This window comes from Pecten maximus, chromosome 2 (genome assembly GCF_902652985.1).
Source record: "Pecten maximus chromosome 2, xPecMax1.1, whole genome shotgun sequence".
NCBI classification, from domain to species: Eukaryota; Metazoa; Mollusca; class Bivalvia; order Pectinida; family Pectinidae; genus Pecten; species Pecten maximus.
The window spans coordinates 3,825,816-3,849,575 of NC_047016.1; the positions used below are offsets into that span (position 1 = coordinate 3,825,816).

The window sequence follows — 23,760 nt, forward strand, 5'->3', positions numbered from 1 at the left end:
TATAACTCACCTGATACTGAACGCCGTGTAAATAGTATAACTCACTTGTTAGTGAACGTCGTGTAAATAGTATAACTAACCTGTTACTGAACGTCGTGTAAATAGTATAACTCACCTGATACTGAACGTCGTGTAAATAGTATAACTCACTTGTTACTGAACGTCGTGTAAATAGTATAACTAACCTGTTACTGAACGCCGTGTAAATAGTATAACTCACTTGTTAGTGAACGCCGTGTAAATAGTATAACTAACCTGTTACTGAACGTCGTGTAAATATTATAACTCACCTGATACTGAACGCCGTGTTAATAGTATAACTCACTTGTTACTGAACGCCGTGTAAATAGTATAACTCACTTGATACTGAACGCCGTGTAAATAGTATAACTCACTTGTTACTGAACGCCGTGTAAATAGTATAACTCACCTGATACTGAACGCCGTGTTAATAGTATAACTCACTTGTTACTGAACACCGTGTAAATAGCATAACTCACTTGTTACTGAACGCCGTGTAAATAGTATAACTCACTTGTTAGTGAACGCCGTGTAAATAGTATAACTAACCTGTTACTGAACGTCGTGTAAATATTATAACTCACCTGATACTGAACGCCGTGTTAATAGTATAACTCACTTGTTACTGAACACCGTGTAAATAGTATAACTCACTTGATACTGAACGCCGTGTAAATAGTATAACTCACTTGTTACTGAACGTCGTGTAAATAGTTTAACTCACTTGTTACTGAACGCCGTGTTAATAGTATAACTCACTTGTTACTGAACGCCGTGTTAATAGTATAACTCACTTGTTACTGAACGTCGTGTAAATAGTATAACTCACTTGTTACTGAACGCCGTATAAATAGTATAACCCACCTGTTACTGAACGCCGTATAAATAGTATAACTCACCTGATACTGAACGCCGTGTTAATAGTATAACTCACTTGTTACTGAACGCCGTGTAAATAGTATAACTCACTTGTTATTGAACGTCGTGTAAATAGTATAACTCACTTGTTACTGAACGCCGTATAAATAGTATAACTAACCTGTTACTGAACGCCGTGTAAATAGTATAACTCACTTGTTACTGAACGCCGTGTAAATAGTATAACTTACTTGTTACTGAACGCCGTGTAAATAGTATAACTCACTTGTTACTGAACGTCGTGTAAATAGTATAACTCACTTGTTACTGAACGTCGTGTAAATAGTATAACTCACCTGATACTGAACGCCGTGTAAATAGTATAACTCACATGTTACTGAACGCCGTGTAAATAGTATAACTAACCTGTTACTGAACGCCGTGTAAATAGTATAACTCACTTGTTACTGAACGCCGTGTAAATAGTATAACTAACCTGTTACTGAACGCCGTGTAAATAGTATAACTCACTTGTTACTGAACGTCGTGTAAATAGTATAACTCACTTGTTACTGAACGCCGTGTAAATAGTATAACTCACTTGTTACTGAACGTCGTGTAAATAGTATAACTCACTTGTTACTGAACGCCGTGTAAATAGTATAACTAACCTGTTACTGAACGCCGTGTAAATAGTATAACTCACTTGTTACTGAACGCCGTGTAAATAGTATAACACACTTGTTACTGAACGTCGTGTAAATAGTATAACACACTTGTTACTGAACGTCGTGTTAATAGTATAACTCACTTGTTACTGAACGCCGTGTAAATAGTATAACTCACTTGTTACTGAACGCCGTGTAAATAGTATAACTCACTTGTTACTGAACGCCGTGTTAATAGTATAACTCACTTGTTACTGAACGCCGTGTAAATAGTATAACTCACTTGTTACTGAACGCCGTGTAAATAGTATAACTCACTTGTTACTGAACGCCGTGTAAATAGTATAACTAACCTGTTACTGAACGCCGTGTTAATAGTATAACTCACTTGTTACTGAACGCCGTGTAAATAGTATAACTCACTTGTTAGTGAACGCCGTGTAAATAGTATAACTCACCTGATACTGAACGCCGTGTAAATAGTATAACTCACTTGTTACTGAACGCCGTGTTAATAGTATAACTCACCTGATACTGAACGCCGTGTAAATAGTATAACTCACTTGTTACTGAACGCCGTGTTAATAGTATAACTCACTGGTTACTGAACGTCGTGTAAATAGTATAACTCACTCGTTACTGAACGCCGTGTAAATAGTTTAACTCACTTGTTACTGAACGCCGTGTAAATAGTATAACTCACCTGATACTGGACGCCGTGTAAATAGTATAACTCACCTGTTACTGAACGCCGTGTAAATAGTATAACTCACTTGTTACTGAACGCCGTGTAAATCGTATAACTCACTTGTTACTGAACGCCGTGTAAATAGTATAACTTACTTGTTACTGAACGCCGTGTAAATAGTATAACTCACTTGTTACTGAACGCCGTGTAAATAGTATAACTCACTTGTTACTGAACGCCGTGTAAATAGTATAACTCACCTGATACTGAACGCCGTGTAAATAGTATAACTCACTTGTTACTGAACGCCGTGTAAATAGTATAACTCACTTGTATTAAACGCCGTGTAAATAGTATAACTGACTTGTATTAAACGCCGTGTAAATAGTATAACTCACTTGTTACTGAACGCCGTGTAAATAGTATAACTCACTTGTTACTGAACACCGTGTAAATAGTATAACTCACTTGATACTGAACGCCGTGTAAATAGTATAACTCACTTGTTACTGAACGCCGTGTAAATAGTATAACTCACATGTTACTGAACGCCGTGTAAATAGTATAACTCACTTGTTACTGAACACCGTGTAAATAGTATAACTCACTTGATACTGAACGCCGTGTAAATAGTATAACTAACCTGTTACTGAACGCCGTGTAAATAGTATAACTCACTTGTTACTGAACGCCGTGTAAATAGTATAAGTCACTTGTTACTGAACGCCGTGTAAATAGTTTAACTCACTTGTTACTGAACGCCGTGTAAATAGTATAACTCACTTGTTACTGAACGCCGAGTAAATAGTATAACTCACTTGTTACTGAACGCCGTGTAAATAGTATAACTCACCCGTTACTGAACGCCGTGTAAATAGTATAACTCACTTGTTACTGAACGCCGTGTAAACAGTTTAACTCACTTGTTACTGAACGCCGTGTTAATAGTATAACTCACCTGATACTGGACGCCGTGTAAATAGTATAACTCACCTGTTACTGAACGCCGTGTAAATAGTATAACTCACTTGTTACTGAACGCCGTGTAAATCGTATAACTCACTTGTTACTGAACGCCGTGTAAATAGTATAACTTACTTGTTACTGAACGCCGTGTAAATAGTATAACTCACTTGTTACTGAACGCCGTGTAAATAGTATAACTCACTTGTTACTGAACGCCGTGTAAATAGTATAACTAACCTGTTACTGAACGCCGTGTTAATAGTATAACTCACTTGTTACTGAACGCCGTGTAAATAGTATAACTCACTTGTTAGTGAACGCCGTGTAAATAGTATAACTCACCTGATACTGAACGCCGTGTAAATAGTATAACTCACTTGTTACTGAACGCCGTGTTAATAGTATAACTCACCTGATACTGAACGCCGTGTAAATAGTATAACTCACTTGTTACTGAACGCCGTGTTAATAGTATAACTCACTGGTTACTGAACGTCGTGTAAATAGTATAACTCACTTGTTACTGAACGCCGTGTAAATAGTTTAACTCACTTGTTACTGAACGCCGTGTAAATAGTATAACTCACCTGATACTGAACGTCCGTGTAAATAGTATAACGCACTTGTTACTGAACGCCGTGTAAATAGTATAACTCACTGTTTACTGAACGCCGTGTAAATAGTATAACTCACTTGTTACTGAACGCCGTGTAAATAGTATAACTACACTTGTTACTGAACGTCGTGTAAATAGTATAACTCACTTGTTACTGAACGCCGTGTTAAATAGTATAACTCACTTGTTACTGACGTCCGTGTAAATAGTATAACTCACTTGTTACTGAACGCCGTGTAAATAGTATAACTCACTTGATTACTGAACGCCGTGTAATAGTATAACTCACTTGTTACTGAACGCCGTGTAAATAGTATAACTCACTTGTTACTGAAACGCCGTGTAAATAGTATAACTCACTTGTTAGTGAACGCCGTGTAAATAGTATAACTCACTTGTTACTGAACGCCGTGTAAATAGTATAACTCACTTGATACTGAACGCCGTGTAAATAGTATAACTCACTTGTTACTGAACGCCGTGTAAATAGTATAACTCACTTGTTACTGAACACCGTGTAAATAGTATAACTCACTTGATACTGAACGCCGTGTAAATAGTATAACTAACCTGTTACTGAACGCCGTGTAAATAGTATAACTCACTTGTTACTGAACGCCGTGTAAATAGTATAAGTCACTTGTTACTGAACGCCGTGTAAATAGTTTAACTCACTTGTTACTGAACGCCGTGTAAATAGTATAACTCACTTGTTACTGAACGCCGAGTAAATAGTATAACTCACTTGTTACTGAACGCCGTGTAAATAGTATAACTCACCCGTTACTGAACGCCGTGTAAATAGTATAACTCACTTGTTACTGAACGCCGTGTAAACAGTTTAACTCACTTGTTACTGAACGCCGTGTTAATAGTATAACTCACTTGTTACTGTCTAGCTGGGTAATATGAGGATCACTGAACGCCGGACAAATAGCGTGAGATCTATCCTTGGATCGTATCTATATTAAAACAATAAATATATAAACTCCAGTAAATAGGTAATACAATTTACATGACATATAAACTCCAGTAAATAGGTAATACAATTTACATGACATATAAACTCCAGTAAATAGGTAATACAATTTACATGACATATAAACTCCAGTAAATAGGTAATACAATTTACATGACATATAAACTCCAGTAAATAGGTAATACAATTTACATGACATATACACGTATATAAACTCCAGCAAGAGACCTTTGGAGAAAGAAGGACGCCATTTGTGTCAAATTAGGTAGCTAATGATATGTATCTAAGTTGGAGCAGTAAAGAAGATATATATAATAAATTGACTGGAAAATCAAGTATGTATACCTGAATTGAAGAAATAAGTAACAGACTGGCAAATTAAGTGTAAATTCCTGAAATATATTAAAGAAGTAACTGAATGGAGAAATAAGTATCAAAACCTGAATTGGAGAAATAAATAACTTATCGTAGAATTAAATATTTATACCTGAATTGGAGGAAAATTGTAGCCCTGCCACATTGTATTCATCAGACTGAATTGATTTAGTGGTCTGAATGCAAGCACGTGTTGTTGGTCTCCGTCTTTGACGAAATCCCTAGTAGCGACCACTTTGATAGTAGTAGAGTACTTATGGGTAGTTTTATCACATTTCAGTTGATAGATACAAGCAGTTGTTGACACGTCTGTGTAGAATAGTAACAGTTTTAACACACTGAGGTAATACTGACAAAGTCCTACTGGTTAATTCACAGTTTTTAACTCAATAATTACGTTCTTGTTCTCATTGCATTTTATAAATTCAACATGTTATTTCTGAAGCAATGTTGCCATGCACAATCTAAGACTTGACCTCGCTGTCATGAGCTGGGTTATACTACAGAAGGCTTGAACCTACCTCTTTCACGAATATATTTTATTCTATTATCATCGGTAATGGAAATTATTGGAAAATATTTGATGATTGATACAGAATAACAGTTATAGGAAAGGTGTGAAAATGTAGAAGACCGTAACATTGAGGAACCACTCGAAAGCAATTAAAATGTATAGGATGTAGTCGTCTTTAAACAGAATGGACAACCACACGCTCAACGTATAGGTATATTTCCAGTATCAAACACATATTTTATTGGAAATTGACAATTACTACTAGCCGAATCAGGAAGACCATTTATTTCAATATACACTTACAACTGACAATAAAAGATATCTGCATATCTACTTGTAAAATATCTAACATGAGAGAAAAACGTATAATGAAATGAATAAAATATTAGCAGAAAGAATTAAGACGTTTTTACCACACATCATACATCCAGACCAAAACGATTCGTAAAAGACAAGAGCATTGGAGAAAATATACGTTTGAGTGGCGTATATAAACTATTGAAGGTGGGGATTATTTCTTTTGATCAGGAGAAAGCGTTTGATCGAGTAAAATGGAAATTGGCTAAGAAATATTTACAGAAACTTGGTTTTAGCGTCAGCCTAATTCAATGGATTAAAAGACATGCATACATTCTTACAGTCAAATATTAACAATTGGATTTCTTTCATTTTAAGTAATTTACACGTCGCAAATAAGCTTCTGAAGCAAATATTGATTATAACAAACAAAAGAAATGTACATACATACAATGTATCTGGAAACAACGACCACCAAGATATTATCAAATAAAATGGGTTCAACATATGAAAACATCAGGAGTAACATATGGGTGTAACATTTACCAATTATCAAAACATTGGTGGGTGAATGGGAAAAACGTTATCTTACTCTGCAAGGGAAAATGATGAAAATCAAATCACTGACACTAAGTAACGAACTAAAGGGCATATAATTGAGACACGTCTTATTTACATCGAGTATACATGCTATAAATATTAGGTGAAAACAAACACCAAAAAACCCGGTGACAGAGCGACGAGATACAGGATAAACAGTTTAGTTACCATTGGGGTCTACGCTGGATTTCATTTCAACTTCGAAAGAACAAGTGTTCATAAATAGACTGTTGCATGGGACAGGAACAGTGGATTCAATGGTGATTTCTTGTTCATCTCCTTTCTCATCTACCGTGATGGAATTGTTGTGTTTCTGCAATAAATATGGATATTTTAGCATTATCAGGAACCCGACACAGCGTTGGATAATTGATATCTTGCTTTTATATTTTCCTCGAATAAAGTGGAATATTAATGATGACTCCGAAATATTCAATCTGAAATATACATTAAAATCTATTTCTTTTGTATGAAAGATGGATGATATTAAATTCTCAAAAGAAAGAAAAAAAAAAAAAAATCTTAATCAAATCGATACTAAATGAATATCAAGTGTTTTAAATTGATTTGTTTTAAGAAGTAAGGATAATGGAGTTGGTTATAATTACTTTTAGCATCAATAATCTTGAAATGTAATTCAAAACATTTACCCGTATCCCGACCCAGAAACCGTTACTTCTCAGTGTGTCGCTCTTAGGTCCCCGGTAGTTACTGTCATAAAAGGAGCGTACCTCACACCTCAACTGTAGGATACAGAGTATAAATCATATACACACATATCAAATGATGTAACACGAGCACGCCTCACACCTGAGATGTAGGATACATAATAGATGTAAGTACGAGCACGCCTCACACCTGAGATGTAGGATACAGAATAGATGTAAGTACTAGCACGCCTCACACCTGAGATGTAGGATACAAAATATATATAAGTACGAGCACGCCTCACACCTGAGATGTAGGATACAGAATAGATGTAAGTACGAGCACGCCTCACACCTGAGATGTAGGACACAGAATAGATGTAAGTACGAGCACGCCTCACACCTGAGATGTAGGATACAGAATATATATAAGTACGAGCACGCCTCACACCTGAGCTGTAGGATACAGAATAGATGTAAGTACGAGCCCGCCTCACACCTGAGCTTCAGGATACAGAATAGATGTAAGTACGAGCACGCCTCACACCTGAGCTGTAGGATACAGAATATATGTAAGTACTAGCACGCCTCACACCTGAGCTGTCGGATACAGAATAGATGTAAGTACTAGCACGCCTCACACCTGAGATGTAGGATACAGAATAGATGTAAGTACGAGCACGCCTCACACCTGAGATGTAGGATACAGAATAGATGTAAGTACGAGCACGCCTCACACCTGAGATGTAGGACACAGAATAGATGTAAGTACGAGCACGCCTCACACCTGAGCTGTAGGATACAGAATAGATGTAAGTACAAGCCCGCCTCACACCTGAGCTTCAGGATACAGAATAGATGTAAGTACAAGCCCGCCTCACACCTGAGCTTCAGGATACAGAATAGATGTAAGTACGAGCACGCCTCACACCTGAGATGTAGGATACAGAATAGATGTAAGTACGAGCACGCCTCACACCTGAGATGTAGGATACAGAATAGATGTAAGTACAAGCACGCCTCACACCTGTGCTGTAGGATACAGAATAGATGTAAGTACAAGCCCGCCTCACACCTGAGCTGTATGATACAGAATAGATGTAAGTACGAGCCCGCCTCACACCTGGGATGTAGGACACAGAATAGACGTAAGTACAAGCCCGCCTCACACCTGAGCTGTATGATACAGAATATATGTAAGTACGAGCACGCCTCACACCTGAGATGTAGGACACAGAATAGACGTAAATACGAGAACGCCTCACACCTGAGCTGAAGGTTACAGAATAAGATTCAAATGTACACGTAACAAATGATTGTTTGGACTAATATTTATACTATTAGGCAAATCTGATGTTATAACTAGGATAAGCAGTTACGTTGTGAATATTCTTTATAGATATTTCAGATATTTTGTATAACTTTTAACTCGACACAATACATGCTCACCTCAGTGTCTAAGTGGCCTTTCATATATATTCCGTCCAACGTTGCGTCTCTTCCGTCGTTTGTCAGAATCTGGCTTACACGGGTGCCATTAGTGTAGGTGACTGGAACACCGTTTACTGTCCACGTGACCTCAAACGCTGCATGCTGGTACTCCCTTGGGGTAAGGAACGTGACACGGGAATTTTACTTGACCGCTGCAGTCACAGGTATAACATTTGATACCATTTCCAGAGTCGACGTAGGGTTCACCAAGGACGGGGGAATGTGCCATTTTGGGATAGAGCTCTATCGAAATAGTAAATAAATATTTTCTTGAAATGTTTCAAGCACTTTTACTAGTTGTTTATATAACATTTTCATTGTCTACATTGGTTAGGTGTATCTATATTGATAATAACATCTGTAACTTAGTATCTGTAGTAACTCGTATTAGTTTGGTTTTGCTACTGTTATTATGACTGTTTTACTAACTTGCCATCTTCATCACCATCACCAAGATGCTTCTTTAGCTTTTGTGTTGCTTTTTGACGCATTTTGTTTTTTAAACGGGCCTCAATTACCACAACCACTATACCGTTACAAAGATATCACCACCATTGTACGGTATGAATACTACTACACAGATACCGCCACCATTGTACGGTGTGAATACTACTACACAGATATCACCACCATTGTACGGTGTGAATACTACTACACAGATATCACCACCATTGTACGGTGTGAATACTACTACACAGATACCACCACCATTGTACGGTGTGAATACTACTACACATATATCATGACCATTGTACAGTGTGAATACTACTACACAGATATCACCACCATTGTACAGTGTGAATACTACTACACAAATACCACCACCATTGTACAGTGTGAATACTACTACACAGATATCATGACCATTGTACAGTGTGAATACTACTACACAGATATCATGACCATTGTACGGTGTGAATACTACTACACAGATACCACCACCATTGTACGGTGTGAATACTACTACACAGATATCACCACCATTGTACAGTGTGAATACTACTACACAGATACCACCACCATTGTACGGTGTGAATACTACTACACAGATATCACCACCATTGTACAGTGTGAATACTACTACACAAATACCACCACCATTGTACGGTGTGAATACTACTACACAGATACCACCACCATTGTACAGTGTGAATACTACTACACAGATACCGCCACCATTGTACGGTGTGAATACTACTACACATATATCATGACCATTGTACGGTGTGAATACTACTACACAGATATCACCACCATTGTACGGTATGAATACTACTACACAGATATCAACACCATTGTACGGTGTGAATACTACTACACAGATATCACCACCATTGTACTGTGTGAATACTACAACACAGATACCACCACCATTGTACGGTATGAATACTACTACACTTATATCACCATTGTACAGTGTGAATACTACTACACAGATATCATGACCATTGTACAGTGTGAATACTACTACACTTATATCACCATTGTACAGTGTGAATACTACTACACAGATATCACCACCATTGTACGGTGTGAATACTACTACACAGATATCACCACCATTGTACAGTATGAATACTACTACACAGATACCACCACCATTGTACGGTGTGAATACTACTACACAGATATCACCACCATTGTACTGTGTGAATACTACAACACAGATACCACCACCATTGTACGGTATGAATACTACTACACTTATATCACCATTGTACAGTGTGAATACTACTACACAGATATCATGACCATTGTACAGTGTGAATACTACTACACTTATATCACCATTGTACAGTGTGAATACTACTACACAGATATCACCACCATTGTACGGTGTGAATACTACTACACAGATACCACCACCATTGTACAGTGTGAATACTACTACACAAATACCACCACCATTGTACAGTGTGAATACTACTACACAGATATCACCACCATTGTACAGTGTGAATACTACTACACATATATCATGACCATTGTACGGTGTGAATACTACTACACAGATACCACCACCATTGTACAGTATGAATACTACTACACAGATATCACCATTGTACAGTGTGAATACTACTACACAGATATCACCATTGTACAGTGTGAATACTACTACACAGATATCACCACCATTGTACAGTGTGAATACTACTACACAGATATCACCACCATTGTACAGTGTGAATACTACTACACAGATATCACCACCATTGTACGGTGTGAATACTACTACACAGATATCACCACCATTGTACGGTGTGAATACTACTACACAGATATCACCATTGTACAGTGTGAATACTACTACACAGATATCACCATTGTACAGTGTGAATACTACTACACAGATACCACCACCATTGTACGGTGTGAATACTACTACACAAATACCACCACCATTGTACGGTGTGAATACTACTACACAGATATCAACACCATTGTACGGTGTGAATACTACTACACAGATACCACCACCATTGTACGGTGTGAATACTACTACACAGATATCACCACCATTGTACAGTATAAATACTACTACACATATATCACCACCATTGTACAGTGTGAATACTACTACACAGATATCATGACCATTGTACAGTGTGAATACTACTACACAAATACAACCACCATTGTACGGTGTGAATACTACTACACAGATACCACCACCATTGTACGGTGTGAATACTACTACACAGATATCATGACCATTGTACAGTGTGAATACTACTACACAGATATCATGACCATTGTACGGTGTGAATACTACTACACAGATATCACCATTGTACAGTATGAATACTACTACACAGATATCACCATTGTACAGTATGAATACTACTACACAGATACCATCACCATTGTACAGTATGAATACTACTACACAGATACCACCACCATTGTACAGTGTGAATACTACTACACAGATATCACCACCATTGTACAGTGTGAATACTACTACACAGATATCATGACCATTGTACAGTGTGAATACTACTACACAAATACAACCACCATTGTACGGTGTGAATACTACTACACAGATACCACCACCATTGTACGGTGTGAATACTACTACACAGATATCATGACCATTGTACAGTGTGAATACTACTACACAGATATCATGACCATTGTACGGTGTGAATACTACTACACAGATATCACCATTGTACAGTATGAATACTACTACACAGATATCACCATTGTACAGTATGAATACTACTACACAGATACCATCACCATTGTACGGTATGAATACTACTACACAGATATCACCACCATTGTACAGTGTGAATACTACTACACAGATATCATGACCATTGTACAGTGTGAATACTACTACACTTATATCACCATTGTACAGTGTGAATACTACTACACAGATATCACCACCATTGTACGGTGTGAATACTACTACACAGATACCACCACCATTGTACAGTGTGAATACTACTACACAAATACCACCACCATTGTACAGTGTGAATACTACTACACAGATATCACCACCATTGTACAGTGTGAATACTACTACACATATATCATGACCATTGTACGGTGTGAATACTACTACACAGATACCACCACCATTGTACAGTATGAATACTACTACACAGATATCACCATTGTACAGTGTGAATACTACTACACAGATATCACCATTGTACAGTGTGAATACTACTACACAGATATCACCACCATTGTACAGTGTGAATACTACTACACAGATATCACCACCATTGTACAGTGTGAATACTACTACACAGATATCACCACCATTGTACGGTGTGAATACTACTACACAGATATCACCACCATTGTACGGTGTGAATACTACTACACAGATATCACCATTGTACAGTGTGAATACTACTACACAGATATCACCACCATTGTACGGTGTGAATACTACTACACAGATATCATGACCATTGTACAGTGTGAATACTACTACACATATATCATGACCATTGTACAGTATGAATACTACTACACAGATATCACCACCATTGTACAGTATGAATACTACTACACAGATACCACCACCATTGTACAGTATGAATACTACTACACAGATATCACCATTGTACAGTGTGAATACTACTACACATATATCATGACCATTGTACAGTATGAATACTACTACACAGATATCACCACCATTGTACAGTATGAATACTACTACACAGATATCACCACCATTGTACAGTATGAATACTACTACACAGATATCACCACCATTGTACAGTATGAATACTACTACACAGATATCACCATTGTACAGTGTGAATACTACTACACAGATACCACCACCATTGTACGGTGTGAATACTACTACACAAATACCACCACCATTGTACGGTGTGAATACTACTACACAGATATCAACACCATTGTACGGTGTGAATACTACTACACAGATACCACCACCATTGTACGGTGTGAATACTACTACACAGATATCACCACCATTGTACAGTATAAATACTACTACACATATATCACCACCATTGTACAGTGTGAATACTACTACACAGATATCATGACCATTGTACAGTGTGAATACTACTACAGAAATACAACCACCATTGTACGGTGTGAATACTACTACACAGATACCACCACCATTGTACGGTGTGAATACTACTACACAGATATCATGACCATTGTACAGTGTGAATACTACTACACAGATATCATGACCATTGTACGGTGTGAATACTACTACACAGATATCACCATTGTACAGTATGAATACTACTACACAGATATCACCATTGTACAGTATGAATACTACTACACAGATACCATCACCATTGTACAGTATGAATACTACTACACAGATACCACCACCATTGTACAGTGTGAATACTACTACACAGATATCACCACCATTGTACAGTGTGAATACTACTACACAGATATCATGACCATTGTACAGTGTGAATACTACTACACAAATACAACCACCATTGTACGGTGTGAATACTACTACACAGATACCACCACCATTGTACGGTGTGAATACTACTACACAGATATCACCACCATTGTACGGTGTGAATACTACTACACAGATATCACCACCATTGTACGGTGTGAATACTACTACACAGGTATCACCACCATTGTACGGTGTGAATACTACTACACAGATATCATGACCATTGTACAGTATGAATACTACTACACAGATATCACCATTGTACGGTGTGAATACTACTACACAAATACAACCACCATTGTACGGTGTGAATACTACTACACAGATACCACCACCATTGTACGGTGTGAATACTACTACACAGATATCATGACCATTGTACAGTGTGAATACTACTACACAGATATCATGACCATTGTACGGTGTGAATACTACTACACAGATATCACCATTGTACAGTATGAATACTACTACACAGATATCACCATTGTACAGTATGAATACTACTACACAGATACCATCACCATTGTACGGTATGAATACTACTACACAGATATCACCACCATTGTACAGTGTGAATACTACTACACAGATATCACCATTGTACAGTATGAATACTACTACACAGATACCACCACCATTGTACTGTGTGAATACTACTACACATATATCATGACCATTGTACGGTGTGAATACTACTACACAGATATCACCACCATTGTACTGTGTGAATACTACTACACAGATATCATGACCATTGTACGGTGTGAATACTACTACACAGATATCACCATTGTACGGTGTGAATACTACTACACAGATACCACCACCAATGTACGGAGTGAATACTACTACACATATATCATGACCATTGTACAGTGTGAATACTACTACACAGATATCACCACCATTGTACAGTGTGAATACTACTACACAGATATCACCACCATTGTACAGTGTGAATACTACTACACAGATATCACCACCACTGTACAGTGTGAATACTACTACACAGATACCACCACCATTGTACAGTGGGAATACTACTACACAGATATCACCATTGTACAGTGTGAATACTACTACACAGATATCATGACCATTGTACAGTGTGAATAATACTACACATATATCATGACCATTGTACAGTGTGAATACTACTACACAGATACCACCACCATTGTACGGTGTGAATACTACTACACAGATATCACCACCATTGTACAGTGTGAATACTACTACACATATATCACCACCATTGTACAGTGTGAATACTACTACACAGATATCACCACCATTGTACGGTGTGAATACTACTACACAGATACCACCATTGTACAGTATGAATACTACTACACAGATATCACCATTGTACGGAGTGAATACTACTACACAGATATCACCATTGTACAGTATGAATACTACTACACAGATATCACCATTGTACAGTATGAATACTACTACACAGATATCACCATTGTACAGTGTGAATACTACTACACATATATCACCACCATTGTACAGTGTGAATACTACTACACAAATACCACCACCATTGTACGGTGTGAATACTACTACACAGATACCACCACCATTGTACAGTGTGAATACTACTACACATATATCACCACCATTGTACAGTGTGAATACTACTACACAGATATCACCACCAATGTACAGTGTGAATACTAATACACAGATACCACCACCATTGTATGGTTGGAATAACAACTTATATTGATCACACTTCTTGGCGGGGACAAACTCGCAAGGGGTCTTACTGTGGGAGGAAACCGGAGAACCGGGAGGAAACCTACGTGGTCGGGCAGGTGACCTATAGTAGGGTACAATTTTTAAGTTTTATATAATTGAGATCCGGTCCGGTACTTTGTGACGGAACTGTATGTAGTATATTATCATGCTTTGTAAACCGGTTCTCAGTAATGTCAAGGTTAAATTTTTATTTTTATTCCTATTGCCCAGTGGTCAGTGTGCGCACTGCGCGGTAATCTATCACACCCGTATTAGATTTGAACGATGGCGGTCTGGTTTTCCATCTAGGAGACATTTTGATATTTCATCTGAGCTGTGCTATTGAATTGTAAGTACAGATAATATTTTATGTTGATTATATTGTCCATTACTACAATGTACTGATCGTATTTGTATTTGCTCGTAAGGATTAGTGTATTTGTCAATTTTTTTGTGGTAATTTGAATTTCATAGTATTAGAAATTTGTCTGTTGATATTATAGCATATATGCCAAGTACCTGTTTAGTTTATATAGCCTCTATACTAGTTGTCATGGCTACACCATCTAAATGAGATCTTAATCTACCGAAGCCTCAGAAGTCGTCTGATGAGAATCCGTTCAGAGCTATGGCAGAGATTTATCGACGACAGGTGCCCAAGGTGACGATTTGGACAAGGTGCAGAAACAGATGTTTGAGTTCCTAGTCTCCACAGATGGCTTACCTAAGGTAAAGATTGATCAAGAAGATGGTGCTGTTGCTGGTTCTGGTCGAGACAAAACTGCTGATGCGCCGCCCCCTACTACGTCATCTACAATTGATACTCGTTTTTACAAGCTGCCTTCATTTTCTAGAGAACGCGGTAAGGGAGACTCTTCCTTCGATCTGTGGCTTTTTGAGGTCCAGTGCCTAATTGATGCCGGGAGGAATACCGATGTCACTGGCCAGTCTATAAGACGTTTTTTGAAGGAAAATGCTGCAGAGACAGTTATGCGGATGGGAGTTAGGAGGCCACAAACCAGATACCATTTATGATTGTGAGAACTCTGTGTGGCTATCCGATCAAAAGAGAGGGCACGTGAGAGAGTTTTGGGATCTACCAGCACCAAGCAGAAGACAGGAACAGCAAATACAGCTAGCACAACACCAGACACTGCAGATGGAGATAATTTGAAAGCCATGGTCAGCAAGCTTACTGCCGCCATTAAGAGTTTGGAGCAGAAGTTTGAGAAGAGACAACAGCCTGACAGGAACAACGATTAGAGACAGAGACAACAGGCTAGAGGACAAGGTTTTCCTAACCAAGGGAATGGTAGACGCACAAATCAACAAGATAGGTATGATTTGATTTGCTGGAGATGTCATCAACCGGGACACATTAAAGCGAGATGTGAAGCAGTTTTACCAGGAGATTTAAACTTCGAGCCACCTGCCCCACGGGACAAACGGTAGGTGCTGATGGAACCAGTCCCGGGATATCGGCTACTGGTAATGTTGCGATGACAAGTGCGCTGGTAGGAAGTTCCAATGAAGTTGAAGTAAGCATTGAGGGTATGCAAACCAACGCACTTTTGGACACAGGCGCGACTGTTTCGACAATCAGTGAAGTTTACCTTAAGAGACACTTATCTCATCTTCCTGTGCACCAGGTTCGTTAAAGTTGAGTGTGCTGAAGAGGAGCAGTTGCCATACAGTGAGTGGATATGTGGAAGCCCTTATCGAGTTTAATGGTTTAGGGAAGACAAGGGAGGTAACCTGTCTTTTATTGGTAGTTCCTGAGAGTTTGTACAGCTAGAAGGTACCCTTGCTGATTGGAACATACTTGATGGTGTTGATGGATGACTGTCTACAGGAGCATGGAGTCAGATATGCTCAGCATACTAACATAGCCGCGCCATGGTTTTTAGATTTCAGGGGTTTAGCTAATCGGAATCGCGATATGGTGAGAAACCAGAATGTTATTGCCTTAGTCAAGAACATCAGTTAGTCCAGGTACACCTTGAAACCGAACTCTTCTTTGACAGTTAAAGGGGTGCTAGATAGGAAAGTTCTGTATCCATCACCTAAGTCTACACTACCAAGTGATATTGACGTCAGTCCATCTTTAGTTTCATGACTGTGACTTTGAGTCCAGCAACTGTGTAGATGTGCTGTTACCCAATGTTACAACACAGGCCTATGCTATCCAGCCTGGTGCTGTCCTTTGTGAATTACAGCCAGTAACTGTTGAGGAGTTGCCAGACAGTACTCAGAATGTGCTAACGGAATTCATGGACAAGATTAATCTCTCCCAATCAGTTGTCGCTGGAGATGAATTGCAGGCTGGGATTGAACTCACCAGGAGGATATCTTTTCCTATGATGACAACGACCTTTGATGTACCAACCTGGTGGAACACAGTATAGAGTTGTCAGATAGCAGACATTTTAAACAACGACATCACAAGATACCGCTATCGATGTATGAGGAGGTTAGAACACACTTGTAACAGTTGTTGTCTGCGGGAATCATTCGACTAAGTCACATTTCTTTCGCTAGCAAAATAGTTCTAGTAAGGAAGAAGGATAACTTTCTACGCATGTGCATATATTTCAGAAGATTGAACAGTGTTACTGTTCGCGACTCTTATGCTATTGCTAAGATCGATGATATTTTGGAGTGCTTGTCAGAATCGAAATTCTTTAGTAATCTTGATCTCAAGTCAGGGTATCATCAGATTGCCATTGAGGAAGAACACAAGAAGAGAACTGCTTTTACAGTACGGCCACTTGGTTTCTTGGTTTAACCGCATGCCATTTGGTTTGACCAACGCACCTGCAACTTTCCAGAGACTCATGGAACAAGCTATGGGAGAATATAACCTTACCATCTGTCTGGTTTACACTGATGAACTGATTATTTTCGCCGAGACTAACGACGAACATCTGGATCGACTCAAGAAAGTATTTCAGCGGTTGAGAGAAAGTAACTTGAAGCTGTCCCCGAAGAAGTGCGATTTCCTTCGAGATTAGGTTACCTTTGTTGGACATGTGGTTTCAGCGAGAGGTATTGAGCTAGACCCCTCCAAAATTTAGAAGGTACGAGATTGGCCGGAACCAACCAATGCTGAACAACTTCGACAGTTTCTCGGTTTTGTAGGGTATAACCGGAAGTTGGTTCAGAACTTCAGTAGGATTGCGAGGCTACTCAACGAATTGCTTCCACCTACTCGGACTAAGTCTAAGAGAGCTCCACAAGCCAGTCCAACCCCGTTTATGTGGCATGAGCATCATACCAACGCCTTCCAGAAGTTAAAGGACATCCTGTGTAGTCCTGTGGTGTTGGCATATCCGGATTATTCATTACCATTCGAGCTTCATGTTGATGCTTCGTCTCATGGATTGGGAGCGGTACTGTATCAGCGGCAGGATAACTCCCTCCGACCCATCTCCTATGCCAGCAGAGGAATCAGCAAGTCAGAGCGGAATTACCCCTCCAACAAACTGGAATTTTTAGGACTCAAGTGAGCAGTGTCGGAGAAATCCCACGTTTATCGTTATGGGAGGACTTTCACCGTTTATACTGACAATAATCCGTTGACTTACATACTCACTTAGGCAAAGTTGGATGCAACAGGTCATCGGTGGCTCTCAGCGTTGTCTGCCTACGACTTTTATATCAAGTATCGGCCGGGTAAACACAACATAGACGCCGACACATTATCAAGACTTCACACACCAGCTATAACTGAGACAGTCGAGAACCAGGGACATACAGAGAGTGTTGCCTCACTCAGTATCCAAGCGATGTGACAGTCTCTTACCAAAGATGAGGATTCTTTGGTGGAAAGTGTATGCATGTCTGCTGATGCTGTCGATGTAATGGAAGATGATGTACATGAGGTACAGACCATGACACCACAGATTTGGAGACGGTTGCAGTCTCAGGATCCTATCATTAACCAGTTCTTGCCATTTATTAGACGAAACCAGAAGCCAACCAAGAGGGAGATACCTACCAATCCCCAGAATGCAACAATAACGAGAAGATAATGTTTTATGTTGATTATATTGTCCATTACTACAATGTACTGATCGTATTTGTATTTGCTCGTAAGGATCAATGTTTTGTTAGATTTAATTTATTCTCGAGTACAAGTCAATCTATTTTGTGGTAATTTGAATTTCATAGTATTAGAAATTCATGTTTGTCTTTTATATTATAAAGAAGATATGTTCTGGCTTTATATTTTCACCAGTATTATTGTTTTCGAGATTCTTGTAAAAGTAAATGTTCGATTTCCTTTAGCAGTATATTATGACATCTGAATATCATTTGTAGATATGCATCATTGTCTGTAACCGGCCATCTACGGGTTATTTCCCCTTGGATTAAGCCCTCTTCCTTTTTGAAGAGGTAGGTTTTGTTATTTCCGTACATTTGTAAGCCTTGTGGTATTTTGCTAATAATGTGTATTTTATCTATCTCTGTAATTGTAATTGAGTCGCAATCGATTCGATAGCATTTGTTTAGAAGTAACTGTTTATTTTGCTTAGTTGTGCATAGCGTAACGTTGTCAGTTCGTTTCCTTTGTAATGCATGATTGCGACTGGGTTATCTAGTATTTTGGTTAAGTAGAATTTATATAGTGAAGCGTGTTTGTACTAAATGCTTTAGCCATTTGCGTTTCACTGGACGAGTTAACTATTTGTCTAGGAGAAGAAGGTTTTAAGATTGTGATATTTACTATTGTTACATTGTTATTATAGGGTTTTTATACCATAGAATAAACGAATACTTCACAGAGCTGTCATGTTTGTAGTACATGTACGATCCCGGAGCAGAACCACTGCTACAGACCCATACCTTTTCACATCCGATCAGGGTATCGAACCCCGGCCGTCTAAGTGTGTTACCACTGTGCCACCTGAACACCCTAATTAGAAAATTGCAACCAACCTTATACTTCAGTCTCTTCATTGAATAGTTCAACTGAAACTTACCAGTGCAGTTGGGTGATGCGTAGTTGGCTTGCCCAATAGCACATACCCGTGCGTGACCTGTAACGAAAAGTTATGATAAAAAGTCCATTTGTTCATTGATCTTTTCGTCCTAATACAGATATAATATTTCCGTAAAATTCAAATGTAATTGTTTTGTTCGGAACTCATTTATTAATGAAGCATCAATCACTTACTGAACTTTGTTTATTGATGGTTGAAGCGTACGTCATTTCAGTTGTAACTAATATATATACATGAACAATCAGATGAAATATCAATACTGATGAAAGTGATGATATTTGATACAATGTTATGAATCAAATGATGACATACGCACTTTGTACGTATAGCACTTACCAGCACAGTAAGCCATATTGCACGAACTTGTTCTAGATAGGTGATACACGTTGAAACTGCCACAATTTTTCACCTGTACTTGTTGAGATATGTGACAACAGTCGGACCCTCCATACGTAGAGGGACTAACGGTTTTTCCGAAATTGTAGCACGCTTGAAGAGTGGCGGTAGTTCCCTGGACTGTTGGTAGCTGGCCGTTTAACCATATAGGAACCTGTGTGCCGCAGTGGAAGGTCGGCACACAGGAAGTTGGCATGTCACCATTTGTGAATCGGTACCATCCGGTCGATAACGCTCTGTCGCATAGGAGTTTGTCGGTAGCTTCCGGCTCGAACAGGGTACTTCGGTGTGTGTCCGATAAAATACCATACGAAGTACATTCGTCAGCCGCAACTACAGCAACTAGGGTTTTAACAGGAACGACTAAGCATACTGGCATCAATTAGCATAAAAAAACACTATTTGCAAAATATTGCTCAACATGTTCTTCAATTTCAAAGCGCCTACTGTAAGTCCAATTACGGTAAATGCCAATGAAACTGCTAAAAAAGCCTAATGGTTGCCATTCTATTTATCTGTCACCCAGATTGCATTGATCTTGCCAATAAATACAATCTACCAAGCGTTTAATTGTTAAATAAATTGTCAATAAAAACAATAATGTATATGTTATGTCATAATTATTCGTTAATAACAAGTCTGTTTCTACAATACAAAACGCTTACTCATACATAAAATGAACCAATAACCAATATTTAACCAGTCATAATCGTAATGATCATAATACCAAACTATCTATTAACTTACATGCTGCGATCCATATTGCAACCGTGTTTAACACCATTCTGACGACCACCAGAGTGATGCTGTCCTGGCACTAGGTTTATAAACCTGTAGATAAGGATATATATACAGAACTAAGACTTGTATAAACGACAATCTAAAAAGAGTTGACATCTGTTAAAATTACATAATGTTATCAGTACACTAGATGAACTTTACTTTTGGCATGGCATGTTTAACGGCATCATGGATAAACAAGATTAGAACTGACTGGCATGGCAGTGCATATCTTTACAATCCACAATCATATTCACAGTTCAAAGCAATAACGTAATTGAATTATATTCGATTGTCTAGAGAAAAAACCTCTGTTAATATCACACATATTCCACATAAAACTGTTATTGTGCATCCTAATGACAAACTATGGATGACCGGTTAGATAAATTGAGACAAAAAAAGATCACAAAGAAAAGTTAAAGCAAAATATATGGAACAAGATTTGGTTAAGTTTAGAAGTTTTTGGAATGACACCATAAATTTTGTTTGATTAGGCCAACTAAGGATGTTTAAATGAAAAAATTACATAATTCTCTTGTTGACAAATCCGTTAATCCGAAGAAATGCTGGTACATAGTTATGTCCTTGGGCATAATTACTAATAACAACACTTAATACTATCCTCTGAATATATAACTTTTAAATTTATATTCAGATAAAGCTGAAACATTTAATAACTTCATTACAAACAATGCCTCTGAGGTTGTAGCCACTTACCTACCTCTGCCCTGCAGGTAGGGCGTAAGAATTGTACCTGCTGCCCCCATTGCATGATCGTAAGAGGCGACTAAATTTGGGATCTTATCTTTTCTCTTCTTTCTGAACTTTCATCTTCCTAATGTCTCCCTTGACAATGCCTCACTTTTGGCCTTAAGTTGAGCGTTCGCCCCTGTGAGGAAGGCTTTAGGTTCTGTCCCCTAGCCGAGACATACCAGAGTCTTTAAAAATAGGTAGTTGCTACTCCTGCTTAGCGCTCAGCATATTTGGAGTGAGACGACTGGTTCGCCCGTTGTCAGTATAATGTGACCGGGTGGGGTGTGCTGCTGGGTGTCTTCGGCAGTATGCTTCAGTGAGGTAGCACTATAAATCGGCAAAAAAGTTCCGGCCTATCACAAGGAGACTTAACACGGACATACCGCAGCCTCCCAAAACACACATACGCACTCACCACAACGCATGCATGTCGCACGCACGGGAGGTCGTCCTTAAATGACCTTAGCTGTTAAATAGGACGTTAAACAAAATAAACCAAACCAAACCAAACTTACCTACCTAACTTACCTCCCCTGACCCATTTTGAACTATCTTATATTATTATAACTGAGCAAGATATTGTTGATCATTTTCATATTCTTAATTAAAACAGACCAGCTGGACCTGATGGTATCATTCCAATTATTGTTAAATATATTTCGCCTTCGTTAATATATCCACTCACTCTGTAGTTTAATAAAATATTATCTAGTAGATAAATCCAAGATATTTGAAAAGATTTTTAAATATACTTAAAATTATATTTCAGTTCATAATATGTTCAGTGAACACCAGTGAGGTTTTCGATGAAGTGACTCAACAGTAAATCAATTAGCTGCTATTTAAAATACTATAAGCAGTGCTTTAGACCAAGGTAAATATTAACCCTTTATTTTCCTTGACATAAGTAATGCTTTTGAGAGAATGTTACATTTAGGTCTCTTACACAAATTAAAAACTTATGGAATTAAAGGTAAATCTTATAAATCGAGCACTAGACTTATATCTGCAGGAGTCCCTCAAGGATCTTGCCTTGGCCCCTTTCTGTTTCTTTTTTTTTCATTAATGACGTCACCAATATTGTAACATCATATATAAAACTCCTTGCTGATGGCAACTCTCTCAACGTTATAGTACACAATACTAATGATCTTGAAACACCTACTTAAATGATTAATGATGTGTTGATAGATGGCAAATTCTCTTTACTCTATATAAAACAATAGCTAAGAACTTCACTCGGAGGCTGAATATTGATCATACTTCTATTTAACAATAATCGAATTGCAAAACATGAATATCACAGCTACTTAGACATAACATTTACTAGTAATGGAATATAGGTGGATTATATTTCAAATCTTTATCAAAAATCTAACTCTATGTATACTTCGTGTTCTAA

General features: G+C 38.2%; 1 protein-coding gene across 1 annotated transcript in view; it reads right to left on the bottom strand.

The window, feature by feature from the left end:
- LOC117345310 (von Willebrand factor D and EGF domain-containing protein-like) overlaps positions 1-21,640 on the bottom strand; it is a 48,465-nt gene extending 26,825 nt beyond the window's left edge. Inside the window, exons 1-8 of the mRNA XM_033908382.1 lie at positions 21,570-21,640; positions 20,763-21,164; positions 20,406-20,462; positions 8,679-8,963; positions 7,233-7,325; positions 6,751-6,895; positions 5,284-5,480; positions 4,703-4,779 (exon numbers count right to left, since the gene is read on the bottom strand). Of these exons, the coding sequence (XP_033764273.1) occupies positions 4,703-4,779; positions 5,284-5,480; positions 6,751-6,895; positions 7,233-7,325; positions 8,679-8,702 (536 nt within the window). The 5' untranslated portion in view covers positions 8,703-8,963; positions 20,406-20,462; positions 20,763-21,164; positions 21,570-21,640. The remainder of the gene's footprint in view (positions 1-4,702; positions 4,780-5,283; positions 5,481-6,750; positions 6,896-7,232; positions 7,326-8,678; positions 8,964-20,405; positions 20,463-20,762; positions 21,165-21,569) is intronic.
- Positions 21,641-23,760: the final 2,120 nt, after the last annotated feature.